Below are 20,423 nucleotides of genomic sequence, written 5' to 3'. Positions count from 1 at the left end.
CAACAACAGCAATGTTGGCAGGTTAACACCAAGGTCAAAAACGGTGGCAAGTTCATGACAACAGTAAGGCTGACAATGTCAACATCATTAATGTCAACACCAGTGTCAATAATGTCGTCAGGTCATCAACAAGTTAACAATGTCAGCAAAACATCAACAAGTCAACACCACCACCAAGAAATTAAGACTGATACTTACTAACAATGTAAACAAGGTGACCACATGGACAGCGCTGACATCAACAACATCAATAACTTGGACCACAGTCTGAACAAGTCAACAACATCCACAACAGTGTCGACAAGTCACCACCACCATCCCCAGGTCACTAGCAGCAGCATTACAACCATATTAACAAGAACAGCTGTTTTGACCTCTTTCCCGTGAGCCTCACTTATGTGGCAACTACAGTTACTGATACCACAATTCAGATGAAGAACACAAGATCCAGAGGGGAGAGAACACAGGTAGTCTGACCTTAGGCCTGTATTGTCACCCATAGTGCTATTCTGCCTCAGTAACTATTTACTGACTAATCAACAACTGATTGGCCGTAGGGGGAGGGGATCATTTCAGTTAACACACAAAGGAGGGGACAATTCTTTCTAGCCCACCTCTTCTCCATTCCACTGAATGAAATCTAGAAGGAGAAATCACAACCAGGATCTTTGTGTAGACTTAACTCATGGTCTCACCAAAGTCAACACCTTTCCTTGGAATACCGTGAGAACCTGGGCAAAAGCAGGGTGTCTGGCGTAAAGCAAGCCCAGAGACCAATCTTGACTCTGTCACTAACATCCTCAGTAAACTCAAACCGTCTTCCCTCTCAAACTCCTTGTCTGCAGAAAGTGAGTAATTATGTCTCCAGGAAGTGAGTTTTCTTAGACAAAATCAATCAGTGCCCTATAGGTCCCTAGCCTAGACCTGGTGACTGGTACAGGGTTGAAATATGACCATGAGGAGATCATGATCCCAGGGAGACTTTCACTGGGAATGCCACAACAGAGGCAAGCTGTCTTTTCTGCTTGCTGCTGGTCTTGAAATATGTGAAAGATTGAGGCCATCTGGCTACGAGGTGGTTCAAGAATAAAGCCAAGGAGGGGAGCAGGAGAAGAAGAAAAATTGGGTCCTGGTAACATCACCTGTAGCCTGAGCAAGCTCCATTTTGATCACCTGAAACCAAGACTTTTCAGTTTCCTAAACTCAAAAATGCCCTCCTTGCTCAAGTCAATTGGGTTATTTTTTCTTCCTTTTTTTCTCCCTTTTTCTTCCCTTTCTCTTTCCTTTCCCTCAATCCTTCTCACTCTTGTCTGTCTCCTTCTTTTTTTCTTGCCACACCTGTGGTATGTGGAAGTTCCCAGGCCAGAGGTCTAACCCACGCCACAGTTGTGACCTCAGCCAGAGTGGCAGCAACGCTAGATCCTTAACCCACTGCACCATAAAGGAATGTCCCGGGTTGGGTTTTCTGTCACTTGCAATTAAGAGTCCTGGCTAACACGGAAAACTTGCTTTGGAGTCAAGTAGACTTGGGCTCAAATGTTGGCTTCAAACTGCTTAACCCACTAGCGATGTCATCACGACTTAACTTCTCCTCCTCCTGAGCCCCCTTCCCTCATCCATCAGAGCTGTTCTGAGGATGTAGTCGCCATTTTTAAAATGTCATAACAGCGTTTGGACAGGTAAAGTGATTAACAATTTATGGTTCCTTCCCTCCCTCTGATCTCCTCTAAAGGAACAAAAGGAAAGACTTGCTGATGGGAAGGTAAAATGACCTTTTTCCCAACCACATATCCTCTCTCCTCCAAGGAATAGGCACTGCCATGATGGGAAGTACCTTAAAAGAGGCCACCCCTGGGTCAGAGATGCCTGGCGCATGCTGACCGGTGCCGTAGCCCGCATAGCTCATCACCCACGGCTCGTGGAAGGTCACCCACATCTTCACACGGTCCCCAAAAGTGGAGAAGCAGAAGGCCGCGTAGTCCAGGAAGGCATCCACCACACTCTCATTCTGCCACCCCCCACGATCCTGCAGGGCCTGAGGCAGGTCCCAGTGGAACAGGGTGGCCATCGGCTCGATGTGGGAGTCCAGCAGGCTGTCGATGAGCTTGTTGTAGTAGGCGACGCCCTGGAGGTTGGGGCTGTGCCCCTGCCCAGAGGGGAAGATGCGGGACCAGGAGATGGAGAACTTGTACACCTGGGCCCGGAGGCCACGAAGCAGGGCCACGTCAGTGTCCACCTTGTGGTAACTGTCACTGGCCACCTCCGGCGTCGCTTGGCCTTGGGCGGTGTCCTGGTGCCCGAGTCTGTCCCAGATGCTTGCCCCTCTTCCGTCCTCAGCCCAGCCTCCTTCCACGTTAAAGGCTCCTGTGGAGACGCCCCAGAGGAAGCCTTCGGGAAAAACACCCTGCAGGAGAGCATCCCGTTCTGCCCTGGACTGGTTGGCAAACGTCTCCCAGACGGCCTGATACGCCGAGCGGGGCGGTGAGGAGTCTACTGCTGTCTCCGGGTCCAGCTGCAGGGCAGCCTGAAGCGTCAGGTTGTCAGTCAGAGAACAAGACCTGCTGTGGGAGGAAGGTGACATAAAGGGACATCGTAAGTGCACACTCTGAGTTACAAATGCCCGTACTGACGAATGGCAGCAATCTACTTAATCAGGAAAGATTCTGGAAACTCTAAGTCGAAAGCCATATCCCTAAAGGCGGGGGCAGGATTTGACTGGTTAAGTGGGAAAGTTATTATCATTGCCCCTTCTTAGATGAGTTATCATTGCTCCAACATCAGAAAAAGTAGTGTACTGTTGCTACGGTTCTCTGTATTCAATCACCTTTGAAGACTATCCGGAGGGATGATGAAGAGTTTTCTTCTTATAATGTATGCTTTATAAAACAGAATAATACCAATAACCTCAACTTATCAAGCCTCTTTTTAGAAGATTTTATGGCTGCACCAGTGGCATATGAGAGTTCCCAGGCCAGGGACTGAATCCAAGCCGCAGCTGTGGCAACACCGGATCCTTTTAAGCCACTGCACTGTGCTGGGTATCAAACCCACGCTTCTGCAGCAACCCAAGCTGCTGGAAGTGGATTCTTAACCCACTGCACTTTGGTGGGAGCTCCTACTGAGCCTCTTGATTTTGTGCTCATCACTGTAATAAAAATAAATGCATAGAATCTCACTTCCATTTTAAAATAAATGTATGAGATAGGTACTATAATTACAACAATCCTCCTAAGGAAAGTGAGACTTGAAGATATAAGTAACTTCTGGGCATCATGCGGCCAGCAACTATTTCCCATCCTGTGCTGAGTATTTCAGTAAACGAACGGTGTACCACTTCAACATCAACCCTGCCTACAGCTTCCTTTCTTCTTCATGCTGCCTTGAGTATGTCCTTAATGGCATGAGCTCAATCACCCATTCTGGACCACGAGGTAGAAATGTTTTTAAGGATGACAAAGCACCAAAGTAGGAGCCTAGATTCCTGATGATTTTACGCACTCTCCACTGTCCATCTCCAGGCTTCCTTTACTTATATACTCATGTAAATATACATACATCTTTTTTCTTTTTTACATGAGAACTTCTCCTTGATCACACAGGTTGCAAATGGTAGGCAAGGCATTTGTGCTTTTAACCACATATCACTTTGTATGTGTGTAGATGTGTAAATATTTATGTGCATAGATGTCTTTTTATGTTTTCTTTCAGTTAAATATACCTGAAAGACACATATCAGAAATATAGCTGAAATAAAACACAATATAAAAATGCTACTTTCGTATGCAATAACATCTGATATACTCTATTTAATTCTAGTCTGTTTTTCTCCTTCTCTCTCCTCCCTACCCCCCCTCCCTCCCTGAGTCCTGTCCCCCAGGCTGGAAAACAGTGTATGACAACGTGCACAAGTTACACCAGTAGAGTGCAACCTTGAGGAAGGGTTGGTATAGGTGGGTGTCTTTGGCCTGGAGAAGAGAACAAGCATGGGAAAGAGGGGAGAGTACGAGAGCATCTCCCTGTCCTAGGGCCATCATATGGAGAGGGCCTGACACTTATTCAAGGTTGGTCCAGGGTGCAGAACTGGTGGAAAGGACAGGGATGCTACTGAGGGACCTCCCTGCCATGAAGTGTGGTCTGGGCTTCACAACCCAAGCTCTTCCTGTTTTCTAAAACATAAACTCATCTGCATTTACTAGAAAAGTGGTGCAGGGAAATCCACTGGCTTCCACACCATCCTTTTCTCACTGACTTGAGAAACACAGTGGAATATGGGAACATGAGAGTGATACAATTACACAGACAACCTAAAGTCTGCTCTAAATTTTTCTTTTAGACAAATACCATATGATATCACTTATAACTGGAATCTAATATCCAGCACAAATCAACATCTCCTCAGAAAAGAAAATCATGGACTTGGAGAAAAGACTTGTGGCTGCCTGATGGGAGGGGGAGGGAGTGGGAGGGATCGGGAGCTTGGGCTTATCAGACACAACTTAGAATAGATTTACAAGGAGATCCTGCTGAATAGCATTGAGAACTATGTCTAGATACTCATGTTGCAACAGAACAAAGGGTGGGGGAAAAAATGTAATTGGAATGTATACATGTAAGGAAAACTTGATCCCCTTGCTGTACAGTGGGAAATTTTTTTTCTTTTAGCATAGCACTTACAAATTTTGGTACTTTGGTCATGGGCTAAGAAATTATTTCCAACCCTACGCTAATTCAAAAACTTCGTCCTGGAAACGGTCAAACTGGACTTCTGCCCCGCTGCAGAGCTAGCTTTCCAGTCTACCTTGTCTCCTCATTGGGAAATCGTTTCACATTTCATGTGAAGAAATGGGGCAGAGAGCTCACTTCACTTACTCAGATCACATAACCTCAGAGATGGGTGGATCTATCATTAACCCAGCCTGTTTTCCCAGTCTCATGCTGCCTCCAACAAGATCTTTTTTTTTTTTTTTGTCTTTTGTTGTTGTTGTTGTTGCTATCTCTTGGGCCGCTTCCGTGGCATATGGAGGTTCCCAAGCTAGGGGTTGAATCGGAGCTGTAGCCACCGGCCTACGCCAGAGCCACAGCAACGCGGGATCCGAGCCGCGTCTGCAACCTTCAACACAGCTCACGGCAACGCCGGATCATTAACCCACTGAGCAAGGGCAGGGATTGAACCCGCAACCTCATGGTTCCTAGTCGGATTCGTTAACCACTGCGCCACGACGGGAACTCCCCAACAAGATCTTAAACTAGCAGGCAGGGGCTCAAACCTCAGTTCTGCTGGCTGAGTGCACTCGGGTGAACTGCAAGGTGACTGACTGACTGGTGAGAATGTCAGAGCCATGTGAGGCCCCGAAGATGGCACTCCCTGCTTTCCCCTCTGACACTTCACCTCTAGAATGGCCACAATAAACTCACTGGCCCGAGAGGAGAATGGCCACAGTCCCCTGAGATCATTCGTGTCAAAGAACAGCAGAGTAGTCTGCAAATACCAGTTACCGAGAGTCCACAGGAAATCTAACATTACCTTTTCTTGGAACTTGAAGAACAGCTCAGGAATGTATGAATATCAAACCCAATGGTGAACACTTGGTCTTCATTTAGGGCTGTAAGAGAAGGAGTTTAATTCACAACCAACCAACAATAACATGACTGCCATCAACACTTCTCCTCACTCACACACCACAAGCAAACTCCAAGCAATGGTTCCAAGCCCCTGTGGAAAATTCCACGGGCTTCAGATTTAAGGAGGGCAGAAGTGATTGTTTTCCTGCTTAGTTCACAGTAGCTCTCAAACCTCCACATGCATCAGCATCACCTGCAGAGCTTGTTAAGCACAGACTGCTAGGTCTGCTCCAGCGTTTCTCCTCTATTTCTTATCTGAGTTTCTGATCTGAGGTGGGCTCTACAATGTGAAGGGCCAACAAGCTCCCAGGTGATGCTGATGATGCTTGTCTGGAGACCAAACGCGGAGAACAACTCATTCAGAAGAACTCAAGACATCAGCAAGGGGAGGCTTTCTTTTTTACTGTGCTAAACTATGCATCAACATAAAACTGACCACATTAACCATTTAGAAAGGGGTGGAATTTAAGAACAGAATTCGTTATGCCATCAAAGGTGAGTTGCAAGGAAGGTTAAGCGGCATCCATGGATGTGGTTCATGAGGTCTGCAAAGCCAGCTCAGCCCTGGTTACCAACTTCTCCTATATTCGGACCTCACACAGAGACTGGACTGGGTACCAGGGCACCCAGGAGTGTGCCGCTCAGCCCCTTCCTGCAGAGGGCCTGGTGGTCCTCAGCCCCTGAGGCTTTGGCCTACCCCACTTTCCCTTGACTGAACTGGACCAGGAGAAATCTTGTGATGCATGGCCTGCCAATCAGATTCACGCTCAAGAGTCTGAACTGAAAGACACCGAGGAGATGGACCATGAGCTGTGGGCCCTACACCTGAAGGTTTTGATCAGGTGATGGTGACATGAACAAGTAAGGTGGCTGGGGTGGGGAGGCAGTCCTGCCAAGGGGGAGCAGAGATGAGAGACCTTAAAAGAGGGGTAATGGCAGAGGACAGGCACCGAGCAGTTGGCATGCTTACCCACGACATCTGAGGCCTGATGGTCTTTATTTCCTTAAGACCAAGGCATCCTGAGCATCCTTGTACAGAACCTCTCTTCTTTCTTGGGCCAGTAGGAGCTAAGGGACCAACACTAAGAAGGCCAGGGACACTAAACTCATCTGGAGTGTGCTCTCAGACCTCAGACGAGCCCTCCCCCAGCCACTCCTCCTGTTGGAAATCCAGACTTTCAAGATAGCTACCTCAGCAGCCAGTGCTCCCAGCGCCACTCCAAACCTCTCCAGTGATGGTCCACTCACCTTTGAGGAGGCTGAAGAGCACATCGGCTGGGTTCTTCCTGGTGGAGAGGCAGTCCTGGAGTTTCAGACTGAAGATGAAAAGTTTCACATTTGGCTCAATGGTCTGGAAAAGATACAGGCCAGCAAGTGAACTGAAGCTGCCTAGAATAAGGCTTTTGTTAACAGGGACGGATTTTCAAGATGAGAAGCCGCAACACTCAGTCTGGATTTGGAAATGATGGCTCATCCTCTCAGTCAATGAGGAGAGCTGGTCTAGACTCTGAGGGTAGAAAAAAAATCTTCACACTGTTCAGTATCATAGGCCATCTCCCCACCAAATTCCGAAGAGACAGGCTCACTAGGCCATCATCTCAGGCTCCGAGGTACCTCCTAGAACCAGGCACCCAGTATGAGGATCAGGAACAAGGTGGTCTGCTCATGTCAGGGGCCTGCTTGCCACCATCACTGTATTTATGGGTGTCCAGGGTTTGCTTCAAAACATTCTGGTTTGGGAGGGAGAAGGGAGGGTATAGATGAAATAGGATCGTTCAGGAGTTGGTAGATTTTGAACCTGGGGGGATGGCTTCATCATACTTTTCTTTCTACCTTTCGCCAGGTCTGATATTTTCCAAGAGGAAAGTTAAAAGGAGCGATCTTCCTTAATACGGGGGCAGCTGTGATTTTTTTCTCCCATTTCTAGCCATTTCAATGTCAAAAGAAACATCTTTAGGCGGACATGCTGTTTGACTTCACTTTAAGTTACCTTTTGGGGGGAGGTTGGATTTGGTTATTTTTCCCACACTAATTTTTCCTTGCTCTGAGTCGGTAAAGGCCACCGTGAAATACCAACAGCAACTACTTAAAAAGGAGCCAGGCATGTTCTTGATTATCTTAGAGCTACCGGTAACAAAGAGGTGCCTTGAGCTCTGATAAGCTAAGTTGCTCAGGACCACTTAGTGAAGCTGGAACTCACACAGCCTTGTTTGTCCTTTCCCTGTGCCGGGTCAATGCAGAAAAGCCAAACCACCAAGGGATCCCAGGGCTCTCTCCTTCCTGAAAAGTCAATGCTGAGGCAGCCTGAGCTATCTATCACAGGACGGGAGAGCTGGAGGAGCCTTCTGCTGAGTGGGGCACTCCCTGGTGAGCAGAGCCTCTTGTGATAAAGGGATGTGGGACCCTGATCTGCACCTCCTGAAGGACTCAGAACCTGTGCGTGTGCTGTGGCTCCTCAGGTCTGAAGACACCTCTGGGCCAGAGGGAGTGGCAGCTGAGGCTAAGGGAGGGGTGTGCAGGTGCTCTGGGGAGAGTGGAGGCATAATGAAGCTTGGTTTGTTAGGGTCAGTATTTACATGACCAGGAGTTTCTGTCGTGGTGCAGTGGAAACAAATCCGACTAGTAACCATGAATCTGTGGGTTCGTTCAGTGGGTTAAGGATCCGGTGTTGCCGTGAGCTGTGGTGTAGGTCGCAGCCGATGCTCAGACCCCATCATTGCTGTGGCTGTGGTGTAGGCCAGCAACTGTAGCTCCAATCAGAGCACTAGCCTGGGAACCTCCATATGCTGCGGGTGCGGCCCTAAAAAGCGAAAAGTGTGTGTGCCTGTTTACATGACCACCATCCAGGAAATGTCCCATTTTAATCTCAGAATGAATGCTGGAATTTTGATTCTCTGTAGCTTTCTATATAAGAGAGCAGAGAATCCATGGAAATACTTACCTTAACAAGCCAACTCTCATTATCCTTTCCAGGGAAGACTGTCTCGTGATGCTGTCTATGGAAATCTCCCCAGAGGCAGCTCTGCAAGTCGATGCCTCTTGGTGGAAATTCAATTTACCCATCATCTCAAGCATCAAATATCTAATATGCTCTCGGGAACTTTGCCATTCATCATCAATATAGAAAATAGTTCAAATTACCTGCAATTTTCTCAGCTTCTGTGGTAAACTTGTCTCACTTTCTTGACATTCAGAAGACAAATCAAGAGAGAGGAAGTCGACTGCATCCTAGAAATAAGTAAACCGGGTCTTTAGAGTACAAGCAATTTCAAGACAAAGAACTGCTCAGAAGGATTCTTTTTTGTTCCTTTCCTTATTACTAAATGGAATATTCCAAAGTATCATTTTCCATGAGTTCCTGCTGTGGGGCAGTGGATTAAGGATCAGTCGTTGCTACAACTGGGGCATAGGTTGCAGCTGCAGCGCAGATTCGATCCCTGGTCTGGGGAACTTCCATTTGCTATAGGTGCAGCCCAAACAAACCCCAAAGTGGGACATTCCAATGGAACAGCATAATGAGGGAAAGCTGGGACACGTTTTGATTGTGTGTGGGGGGGTGCCTATGTGTTGTGGGGAATATATCAGCTATGTACCCAGCAGAGTGATAGGTACACTGGAAGTGCTCAATAAATGTGTATGACTGAAGGCATGTGCGACTGAATGAAGTATCTTATGCCAGAAATGGTGAGTTCCCACCACGTGGGTGAGCACAAAGGAAGGGAGTCAGAGGCCAGAGCTGCCCTGGGCAGCACCCTCCTCATAGACTTTCCACTTTGCAGGATGGAGGCAGTAGAGCCCTTAGCCACCCACAGGCCAGTGAGTAATCTCTTCAGATCCCGGGGTCTGGGGTTTTGTTCTAATTGTAGTGCTGTAAGAAAAGTCCACACCAGTGGTCCTCAAATCATGGTGGGGATTAGACTCACCAGGGAACTTGGGAGGGAACCAGGGCTGTCCCTCCACATTAAGCCATGGCCTCTGTGTTCTTTGCTAGCTCCCCATGTGGTTCTGATACAACCAAGGCTTGTATCTAACTGGTCTAAACAAACAGCTAAGGGTTCCCAGTGGGGAGAGACCAAGCCAGGTTCAGTGAGGGAGTATTATTAACAGAGGCCTGCTGATGGAGGCACACTCACATGGAAGAATTTTGTTAGAAGAGATTTGAGGAAGACTTCAGGTAGGGAATGCAGGAAAACAGAAAGAAAGCATAGCATACACGCTGGGAAAAAAGGAGGTGAGGCCAGAGAGAGCAGAGGAGAGCCTGAATGAGCTGCACTCTGGAAGACCCCTAGGAATTTCACTAACTCAGGGGAGTGCATCTTCTCAGTAGGTAACTGAAATAAAACCAAACAAAAAACTGCTTTTGAAAGATGATCCAGAAGTGTTGCCTGGCATGACCTGGGGCAGGAGACAGTTCAAAGGCTATTGTTCAAAGTCTATAATTTTCTGCTAAGAACATTCATCTCCTGAGCTCACACTTAATAGCAGTTATCACCCCTTGTAAATTAATAGGCATTCTGGCTATTAATCAGTCTTGGAGCTAGTTTTACAGATATCAAGTCTGGATTTTAACTTCCTGGGTCCTGACACATTGGGCCTCCGTCAAGCACAGATTACCAGTGGCTGTCATACAGCAGTCAAGTGTCTGTAAAGCACTTGACTACAGTGCCGCAAAACTACAGAAAAAAGCTCTTTTCTGAGGGCTTTCTGCATTGCCCAGATGCCAGTGTTACAAGGGCCAAAGCTGTTTAGTTTTTAGATGTTTTAACTTTTCTTTTAAGAATTATACTTAGGAGTTCCCTTCGTGGCTCAGCGGTTAACAAATCTGACTAGGACCCATGAGGCTGTGGGTTCGATCCCTTTTTTCACTCAGTGGGTTATGGATCCGGCATTGCCGTGAGCTGTGGTGTAGGTCGAAGACGCGGGTCAGATCCCACATTGCTGTGGCTGTGGCGTAGGCCGGTGGCTGCAGCTCCAATTCAACCCCTAGCCTGGGAATCTCCATATATTGCGGGTGTGGACCTAAAAAGACAGGGGAAAAAAAAAAAAGGAGCAAACAGAGGCATTTGACTTTGTGTATCGAAAGTTCACAGTTGACCAAGCGAGAACAAATAAGATTTTGTTTTAAATTTGTTATAAATCTAGAGAAGGTATCACACTCAGAAGAGGCCAATTTTAAGACATTTAAGAATCTCAAGCCAACAAACAAAACTTCTTGCTTTTAGAAATTAAAACCACAACTTTCCTGAGAAGTTACAGATGCTATTTCTTTAGGCTGTTATCACCTTGGCAAGGACAGACGTGGATGGTTCTGTCAGGAGCTGGGAGACTGCTTCAGCTTGTAGGACCACAGAGAGCTTTCCGCCTGAGACCAACAGAGGAAGGGCTGAGGTGAATGCAGGATACCTACAGTCTTTTAAAAGAGAAAAAAGCAGTTCCCTTCCCTCCCTCACACCTGTCCCAGCCCGCCCTGCCTCGTGCTACCCCACCCTACAAGGTGAAAGGCAGAAAGGAGAGAACCACCTCCTGAGTTCCTAATGAGGCTTGGCTTCTGCGTGCTTTATTAGCTCTCCAGGTGATTCTGATACACACCAAAGCTTAGGAACTTCTGGTCTAAACAGCTAAGGGTTTCACGTGGGGAGAGACTTTTGAAAGGCAAGGTGCTCTAGGGGACCTCTGCTACTTGTCTTTATTAACTGTATGACCCTTACTGCACAGTGAGGGGAACACAAAGGAGATATAAAATGTGCAGCTTTTACCCACTTGCATTGACACTTGATCACCTAACAGTGCTGCTCAAGCCTGTGTGCATCAGAATCACCTGGTCTGCCTATCAGGAGACTGGGGTGGGCCCAGGAGTGCCTTTTAACATGCTGCCTGGGTGTCTCTGATACAGTGGTGCTTAGACTGCTGTGGGAGACATGCTACTATGGACTTGTTGGCAGTGTCATCTGACTCTACGATTCACTTAATTATTTTTCTCCTGCTGGATTGTGTGCTATTTGAGGAGCAAAACTTAAACTAGTTCCTCCAAATAACAAGGTGCAGACTGAGTGCACAGCATGTGTTCAGATTTGTGCTTTGGAAAGAGTAAACAAAAATGGAATAAAAGCAGAGTTTGAGACTTAAATTGAAGGACTGTATTTCTTTTTCTTTTTGTTTTTTAGGGCTGCACCCACAGCATACGGAGATTCCCAGGCTAGGGGTGGAATCGGAGCTAAAGCTGCCAGCCTATGCCACAGCCAGATCTGAGCCACATCCGTGACCCACACCACAGCTCATGGCAATGCTGTATCCTTAACCCACTGAGTGGGGCCAGGGATCAAACCCACAAACTCATGGTCCCAATCAGATTCATTTCCACTGTGCCACAACAAGAACTCCGGTAAGGCTATATATTTCTGACTTCATTTCTACATCCACATTCTCTACAGGGGAAAGATCTCCCCAGCCAATGAATCTACCAACAACCACTGCCAATTACCAAAGTGCTCACTTTGATAAGCATAATGGAACTTTGAAATCCTCTGAGCAGGGAATATCACTCAGAGACATTTAGTCCTTATTCTGATAAGATAATGCTATTTTCCAGTTATTCAATGATTGTGCCTGATGGAGCCATTTCACCTCCCACAGATTTCCATGCTTTAGTCTACCACTGTGTCAGCACATATAGAACATATTTCTCAACCTGTGCTGAACATTTAAAAATGTACAATTTTGTATCATCTCTAGATCAATGCCATGACACAAAACGTACAGCTAATCCCCAAGCACCACTGACTGATAAATCACTTCTGTTTGATTTTCCAAGATCTTTTTAGAGTTAGAGTGAACAGAGGTATCAGAAATTCCAGAAATTTTCATACCATACAAAATAATTAAACTTCCAAATACAGTTCCCAACTTGTTCCCAGTGCATGCACAAACCATACTTCTTAAAATAATGTAAAATGCAGATTACTCAAAGCTAGATTCTTTTAGGTTGCAGTTCACATTTTCTATGTAACTGAAAAGGGGGATGTGGTAATTGCTCTGGCTTAAGATAATTTATCTTGTTATTTGTGCTGGATATGGTTAAAGATCAGGGTTCTTGTCCTCAGAAATCAAAGCCAGTATTTGCTATGGGTTGAAAATTAACTCTTTTAAGCCTGTGTAGAACATCACTGCATAGCACTGTGTGAGTTCATGCCCCTCACAGGCATGACTAGACCTCACTAAGGATAACCTCGATTCATTCATTCAAAAACCATTGCTGTTGTCCACACAAAATAGCCCCTTTCCATTTGCTCCTTTCCCTGTGGTCCCAAATGCTTCAATAAAAGTAATCTGGCCAGTACTGCACTGCCAGTGCTTCAAGAGGTTGTTGGGGCGACTAGTGTTGCCCTAGACTGTGACCCAGTGTTGTGCAAGTGGAGGATGCTGGGTGCAACTCTACTCCTCCTGTGAGAGTGATGTTCACTCTCTTCCCTCCCTCCAACTCTCTCCCAAGAATCTTCTTTTGTATCCTTCTCATGGTAGCACACTGAACACATCAAGAGGAGGTTTATATTAACACACTTAGAAAGATTAGACAAGAACTTTGCAAAAATTGGGGTAAAAACATATAACATAAAATTTACCATTAAAAAAGTTTAGTGGCTTGAAGTACATCCACAATGTTGTGCAACTGTCACCACCATTCACCTCCAAAACTTCCATTATCTCAAACTGAAACTCTGTATATCTAAACAGTAACTCCCATTTCTCCCTCCTCCCAGTACCTAGTTAACGATTATTCTACTTGCTGTTACTGTACATTTGGTTATTCTAGGTCCCCCATATAGGTCAAATCATAAAATATTTGTTTGTGTTTGGCTTATTTCATTGAGCATAATGTCCTCAAATCTCATCTATGTTGTGAAATGTGTCAGAATTTCATTTTAAAAATAACATTAAATATTAAATGAATAATTCCACTGAATGTATTATGTTTACCCATTTTGTTTATCCATGCATCCTTGCAGGGGCATTTGGGTTATTTCTATATTTTGGCTATTGTGAATAATGCTGCTATGAAAATGAGTATACAAATGTTTGTTCAAGTCCCTGCTTTCAATTCTACTGAATATATACCCACAAGAGTTAGATCATATGGTAACTTTATGTTTAATTCTTGAGAAACTGTCATACAGTTTTCCACAGTGGCTATACCATTCATATCCTGGCTAGCAATGCAAAAGGATTATAATTTCTCCCTATCCTCAGCAACATTTGGGATTCTGTGCATTTAAAAAATATCAGCTGGAGTTCCCATTGTGGCGCAGCAGAAACAAATCTGACTAGGAGCCATGAGGTTGCAGGTTCTATCCCTGGCCTCACTCAGTGGGTTAAGGATCCGACATTGCCATGAGCTGTGGTGTAGGTCACAGATGTGGCTCGGATCCGGCATTGCTGTGGCTCTGGCGTAGGCTGGTGGCTACGGCTCTGATTAGTCACCTAGCCTGGGAACCTCCATATATGCCGCGAGTGTGGCCTTAAAAGAACAGAAGACGAGATAAATAAATAAACAAATAAAATTTTAAAAATGAAAAATATTAGCCACCAGGAGTTTCCTTTGTGGTTCAGTGGGTTAAGAACCCTACAAGTATCCATGAGGATGCCAGTTCAATCTCTGGACTTGCTCAGTGAGTTAAGAATCTGGTGTTGTCAGTAGCTGTGGTATAGGTGGCAGACGCTGCTCAGATCTGGCGTTGCTGAGGCTGTCAGCTGTGGCTCCGGTTCAACCCCTAGCCTGGGAGCTTCCACATGCTGCAAATGCAGCCCTAGACAAAAAAAAAAAAAAAAAAAAAAGCTATCATAGTGTGTATGAGATAGTGTCTCATTTTAGCTTGGATTTGCACCCTAATGACCATTGGTTGATATAGAGCATCTTCTCCTGTGTTCTTTGTTTATTGGCCTCTTTTTTGGAATGTCAGTTCAAGTCCTTGCCCGTTTTTTTTAAACAGGCTTTTTTGTTTTGGTATTGTTAAGAGTTCTTCAGATGTTTTGGATATTCATCTCTTACCAAATATATTTGTAAATATATTCTCCCATCCTATGGACTATATTTCCCTTTGTTGATAGTGTCCTTTGTTTTGGATAGGGTCCTTTGATGCTCCAAAGTTTTAACTTTTGATGTAGTGTAATGTATCTACCTTATGGTTTGTTGCTTATGCTTTTAGTGTCATTGCTAAAAAAATCATCACCAACTCCAGTGTCATAAAATCTTTCCTGCTATGTTTTCTTCTAAGAGTTTTATAGTTTTAGCTCTTATATTTAGGTCTTTCATCTACTTTGAGTTAATTTTTGTATATGATGTAAGATAATGGACCATCATCATTCTTTTGCATATGTGTTATTCAGTTTTCCCAGGACCATTTGTGAAAAAGACTTTTTCCTCCATTGAATGGTCTTGGTTCTTTTGTTGAAAATCATTTGACTGTATAGGTGAGGTATATTTCTGGGCTTTATATTTTATTTCATTGGTCCATATATCCATCCTTAGGCCAGTATCACCTTGTTTTGATGACTGTAGCTTTATAATAAGTTTTGAAGTCAAGAAATGTAGTCCTCCAACCCTGTTCTTCTCTTTCAAGATCATTCTGGCTATTTGGGGTCCCTTGAGATTTTATATGTATTTAAGGATGGATTTTTATATTTTTGCAAAATAAAAAGTCATTGATATTTTGATAGGGATTTCGCTGAATGTGTAGATCACTCTGGGTAGCATTGTGATCTGAACAATATTAAGCCTTTCAGTCCATGAATAAGGGATGTGTTTCCACTAATTTTTGTTTTCTTTAATTTCTCTCAACAGTGATTTGTAATTTTTAGTCTTTTGCTTAGTTTATAAAAAAAACTTTTATTGTAAACCAGCTATGATGGAAAACATAAAAATCATTTAAAAAAATAAAAGAACTTTAAAAAGTATTAGAGGGAGCATAACTCTCTCTCCTTAAGCAGGGGCTATGTATAGTGACTTCCTTCCAAGGAGTACATTATGGAGAGGAGGAAAAATGAGAAACTTTACAGTGGAGGTACCTGACAAACCCTACCTCAGCCAGATGATCAAGGTTAACAGCAACAGTCATAAATTATGTTGATGGCATATACAGTTAATGCGACATGATGAAATGGCATATAATCTGTGATCCTCCCCCGTCAGGCTCATAATCCCAGTCTAACCATAAAGAAAACACAAAGCAAATCCCAAATAGAAGCAGTCATGAAAGACTATATATTATATTATTTCATTCCAAAGAAATAATACAAAAATCTACAGAGATAGAAAGTAAATTAGTGGTTGCTTAGGGCTAGGATGGGGGAGGAAAATGAGCGGATAAGAAGGTGATAGCTAGAGGATGCAAGATTTCTTCTTGAGCTGATGACAGTATTCTAAATTGACAATGGTGGTGGTTGTACACATCTGTGCATATACTAAAACCTCACTGAATTGTACACTTTCTGTGAGTGAATTGCATGGTATGTAAACGCATGGTATTTGTATCTCAATGAAATACTTTGTAAAAAGGGGTGCCTTACAAAATACCTGGCCAAGACTACTCAAAACCATCTACTACTTTTCAAACACAAAGAAGTTCTGAGACACTGTCACAGATAAGAGGAACCTAAGGAGGGACATGACAACTAAATGTAATATGGTATCCAAGATGAAATGATGGGATAGAAATAAGACATTCAGGAAAAACTATGGGAATCTGAGTAAAAAATGGACTTATTTAATAATTACAATACTAATGCATTAATGTTGGTTTATTAATTATAACATATATACCATAATAATGTAAGATGTTAATATTAGGAGAAAGTTAAGGAAGAGGGACATATAGGAACCTAATCACCTGTCAATATTTCTATACATCTAACCTATTCTAAAAAATAAAGTTTTACTTTTTAAAAACTTTGTTAGAAAGGAAAAAAATTCTTACAAACTAAGAATGGTTCTCAGTTTTTCAGATTATCTTTGACTTTTTTTTTTTTTTTTTTTTTTTTGCTGTGCCTGTGCCATGTTGAAGTTCCTGGTCCTGGGATTAAACCTGAGCCATAGCAGTGAAAATGCAGAATCCTGTTAGTTCACCAGCCAACTCCATCTCTGACTTTTTAATGATTGCTCCTAAATCATTAAGAAATATCATAGCAATGACACAAAATGACCTCCTCCAAATTGGGTGAGGAAAAGATACATAACTACCTAAGAACTTCAAGTTTCACCAGGGGAGGGGAAAGGGGTAAAAACATTTGGAAACTAGAAATTATAAACAATGAAGAAATGAATTTAAATAATTATAACAAGTGCCAATAAAAATATATCAAAAAAATCAACCCAAAGAAAAGATTGATAAGTTTGTGTTAAGAGAAATTCTGTTCATCAGACTCCATAAAAAGATTGAAAAAACAAAAGAAAGAGAAAAATTTTTTAAATATTATCATCACATATAACCAATACAAATTAAAGAATGCATAAATTACTCCAGCAAGTCAATGTATTAATAGATAATGGACATAAAAATTTATAGGCGAGGAAACAAATATATAATAAACAAATATATAATAAACCCATGAAAACCTGCTCAATCTGAATAGGAATCAGGTAAGTGAGATCATAAAGATAAATTTTAAAATCCATTAGATTGGCAAAGTTTATAATTATGGCAATTACAAATATTGGATGGGATCAACAAGAACTCATACATTGCCCAAGGAAATGTAAATTGGTACAACCACAGTGGAAAACCATTTACTTTATCTCCTAAAGCTAAACATTTGCAATTAGCAATCACATGTGTATTAACACACATGTGAAATTCTAGAACATGTATAGAAAGAAACACGTGTAAGAATGTTCATAACAGCTGTATTCAAAACAGCAAAAGTTAAGAACAATGAGAATGACTGTAAGCAGGATAATGAATTAATAAAACGTGGCTTAGTCACACAATGAAATACTATATATCAGTGAAAAGAAGATTCAACACTGTGAATAAACCTTAGAAACAATTTTGTTTGCAAAAAAAGGGATATTCTAGAGGACTACAAAAAGTATAATACTTTTTCATGGTGCTCAAAACAAAGCCAAGCAAAATTGAATACTACATTGTTTAAGCATATATGCACTTGAGATAGAAGTTATGCTTTTAAAAATGACTGAATCTCAATGCAATATTATCAGAATGGCTAAAATAGAAAAGATGAAAATGCTAAACACTGGTGAGGATGTGAGGCCACTGAAACTCTCACACACAGCTAGTGGGCATGAAAAATGGAACAAGTGCTTTGGAAAACTGGTAGTTTCTCAGAAAGTCAAATACATCTCTACCCTATGACCTAGCAATTCTACTCCCACCTACTTATTTAAGAGAAATGAAAATGCATGTTCATACAAAAACTTGTACAAGAATATTTATGGCAACTTATCTATAATACATAAAAACTGAAAATAGCCCAAATGACCCTCAACTCTGATACAACCACAATAGAATATGACTTGAAAGAAACAAAGAGCAAATTACCAAAGTAATGTAATTACTAATTACAGCAACAAAATGGATGAATTCCACAAACATGCTGAATGAAACAAGACAAGCACAAAAATCAAGTGCTGTATGATTTCATTCATATTTGTGCTAATGGAAATCTGATCAGTGGTTGTTCCTGGAGGTAGAGATTCATTACGAAGGGATACTATTGATTGGGAAAGGGATTTTCGTAGGTGTTAATGTCTTATATCTTGATAAGAGTATGGGTTACAGGGATGTGCATGTTTTTCAAAACTAATCAAACTGTAAAATTAAGGTCTGTGCATTTCACTATCTAAGGATCATACCCTTATTTAAAAAATTCGTAGGGAAAAAGCAGAACTACATTTCACATTGCTCATTTTTTAATCAGCAATAAAAGGGAATTTAATTTTTTTAAATTAAAAAAAATTTCCCACTGTACAGCAGGAATTTAATTTTTAAACGTATTTTTAAACACAGGGAATGTTTTTGCTAAAATTTATTTGCTAAAATACCACCTTTTCTGTAATTAAAATATTTTTATTTAAAATGTTTGGCGTTGTACCATTAAGTTATTGCAGACACCAAATGGGAGGAAAAGTCATAAAGGAATAAAAGATGGACAGAATATTTAGCATAGTGGTAACCTGGGGTAGGGTGGAGAATGGGAGCTGAGATAAGGAAGAACATACAAGTAGATGTATTTGTAGAGGTATTTGTAGATGGTTTGTTTGTTTTGTTTATAAATCCTCAACCTCCCATTTATTTTTTTAACATTAAAATTGTAATACATTTGATATATCATAAAATTCATCCCTTGAAGAATATGATTCAGTGGTCTTTAGTATTATTAGAATGTCCTTTTGGTAATGCAGGTGGTTAAAGGTCCATGAGGAATAATGGGCAATAGACCCTCTAAGGGAGGAGGAAAAAACCTTGTTCCTGTCAGACATGCTTCTTTTTTAATAGACAGATTCTACCTTTAGCTTAGGCCTTTCTAAATTCCCCTGAAACCCTTTCAGCAGTTCGGAGGGCAGCTGAGAATGCTTCTGGATCACTGTTCACTTAGGTCTCACCTGTATATAAGTTATCCACAATAAGCGTCATGATTGCACTTTATGGAGCTGTCTGCTTTGTTTTCCAGTCTCAAAGTTCCTTCTCGGTTTGGGGTGTATTATTCAATATCCCTACCTTTGAACAGTTATAGTATTTTGCTTTTAACCAACATATGTTATATATCTTTCTTGTGTATATTAAATAATATATTTTACAAAAAACAACAAAACTATAGGATCGCACTGAAAAGGGAGGGGAGAATGAGAGAGAGAAAGATGGAAAACTATTTTTTGGAATAAAAAAGAGGATTTATTTTGCATCCTGCATTATATTGAGGGCAGATAATCTATCGACACTGATGAAACATGAAATGAAAAATGGGAAGAATGAACAGAAAAAGAAGAGAAGGGAAATATGTTTTTAAAAGAGAAATAGAGTTCCCATTGTGGTTCAGCAGTAACGAACCAGACTGATATCGATGAGGATACAGGTTTGATCCCTGGCCTTGCTCAGTGACTTAAGGATCCATACTCTGTTGCCATACGCTGTGGTGTAAGTCACAGGCGCGGCTCAGATCTGGTGTTGCTGTGGCTGTGGTGCAGGCCAGCACTACAGCTCTGATTCAACCCCTAGCCTGGGAATTTCCATATGCCACAGGTGTGGCCTTAAAAAAAAAACAAAAAAAAGAAAAAAAGAGAGAGAGAAATAGTGTTTAGTAACCCAGTGGAGATTAAAAATGAGATGTGCAACACATTTTAATAAACATGCACATACAGTATATATAGTTTTCTATAAACATGTACATCTAGTTTTATAATTTAAATAATTCTATGGAATCTGTCCTCAAATAAGATAGATTTCCCTTTATTTCAAATGATCCAAGTTCAGCTTTGCCTTCCTTCAAAATTCATTTTACTCAAAGCTTCAACATTTATCTATATATTATATATTATATAAACATGTTATAATACAATAAATATATATTAAATATATAATATAGTACAATAATATAATTATATATAAATACTATATCATATAAACAATTATAAATATTTATATGTCTATAAAAGCCAACAACAACAAACATTCATTTATTTTCTCACTCACCCTATGATAGGTTTTCCAAAGAATCCAGTTTCTACTCTGGCATCTCCTCATCTTCCACGCTCTACAGTTCATGACACTGTTGGCAGGACCTCTTACCGTTCC

The 20,423-nt window shown here is 42.1% G+C and overlaps 1 protein-coding gene across 2 annotated transcripts in view; it reads right to left on the bottom strand.

Annotated features, from left to right (window-relative positions):
• LOC100625897 (lactase/phlorizin hydrolase) overlaps nt 1-20,423 on the bottom strand; it is a 58,056-nt gene that overhangs the window by 35,685 nt on the left and 1,948 nt on the right. The window contains exons 2-6 of one of the 2 annotated variants that reach the window (XM_021076419.2): nt 10,905-10,984; nt 8,764-8,850; nt 6,871-6,973; nt 5,525-5,603; nt 1,835-2,561 (exon numbers count right to left, since the gene is read on the bottom strand). In XM_021076419.2, coding sequence (XP_020932078.2) covers nt 1,835-2,561; nt 5,525-5,603; nt 6,871-6,973; nt 8,764-8,850; nt 10,905-10,984 — 1,076 coding nt within the window. The remainder of the gene's footprint in view (nt 1-1,834; nt 2,562-5,524; nt 5,604-6,870; nt 6,974-8,763; nt 8,851-10,904; nt 10,985-20,423) is intronic. The other variant, XM_085001325.1, reaches the window with a different exon arrangement.

This window comes from Sus scrofa, chromosome 15 (genome assembly GCF_054392235.1).
Source record: "Sus scrofa isolate SSC_HxYL_T2T_F1_AM1 chromosome 15, Sscrofa_HxYL_maternal_Yorkshire_Landrace_v2.0, whole genome shotgun sequence".
NCBI lineage: Eukaryota > Metazoa > Chordata > Mammalia > Artiodactyla > Suidae > Sus > Sus scrofa.
This window is presented reverse-complemented; position numbering and strand designations above follow the sequence as displayed.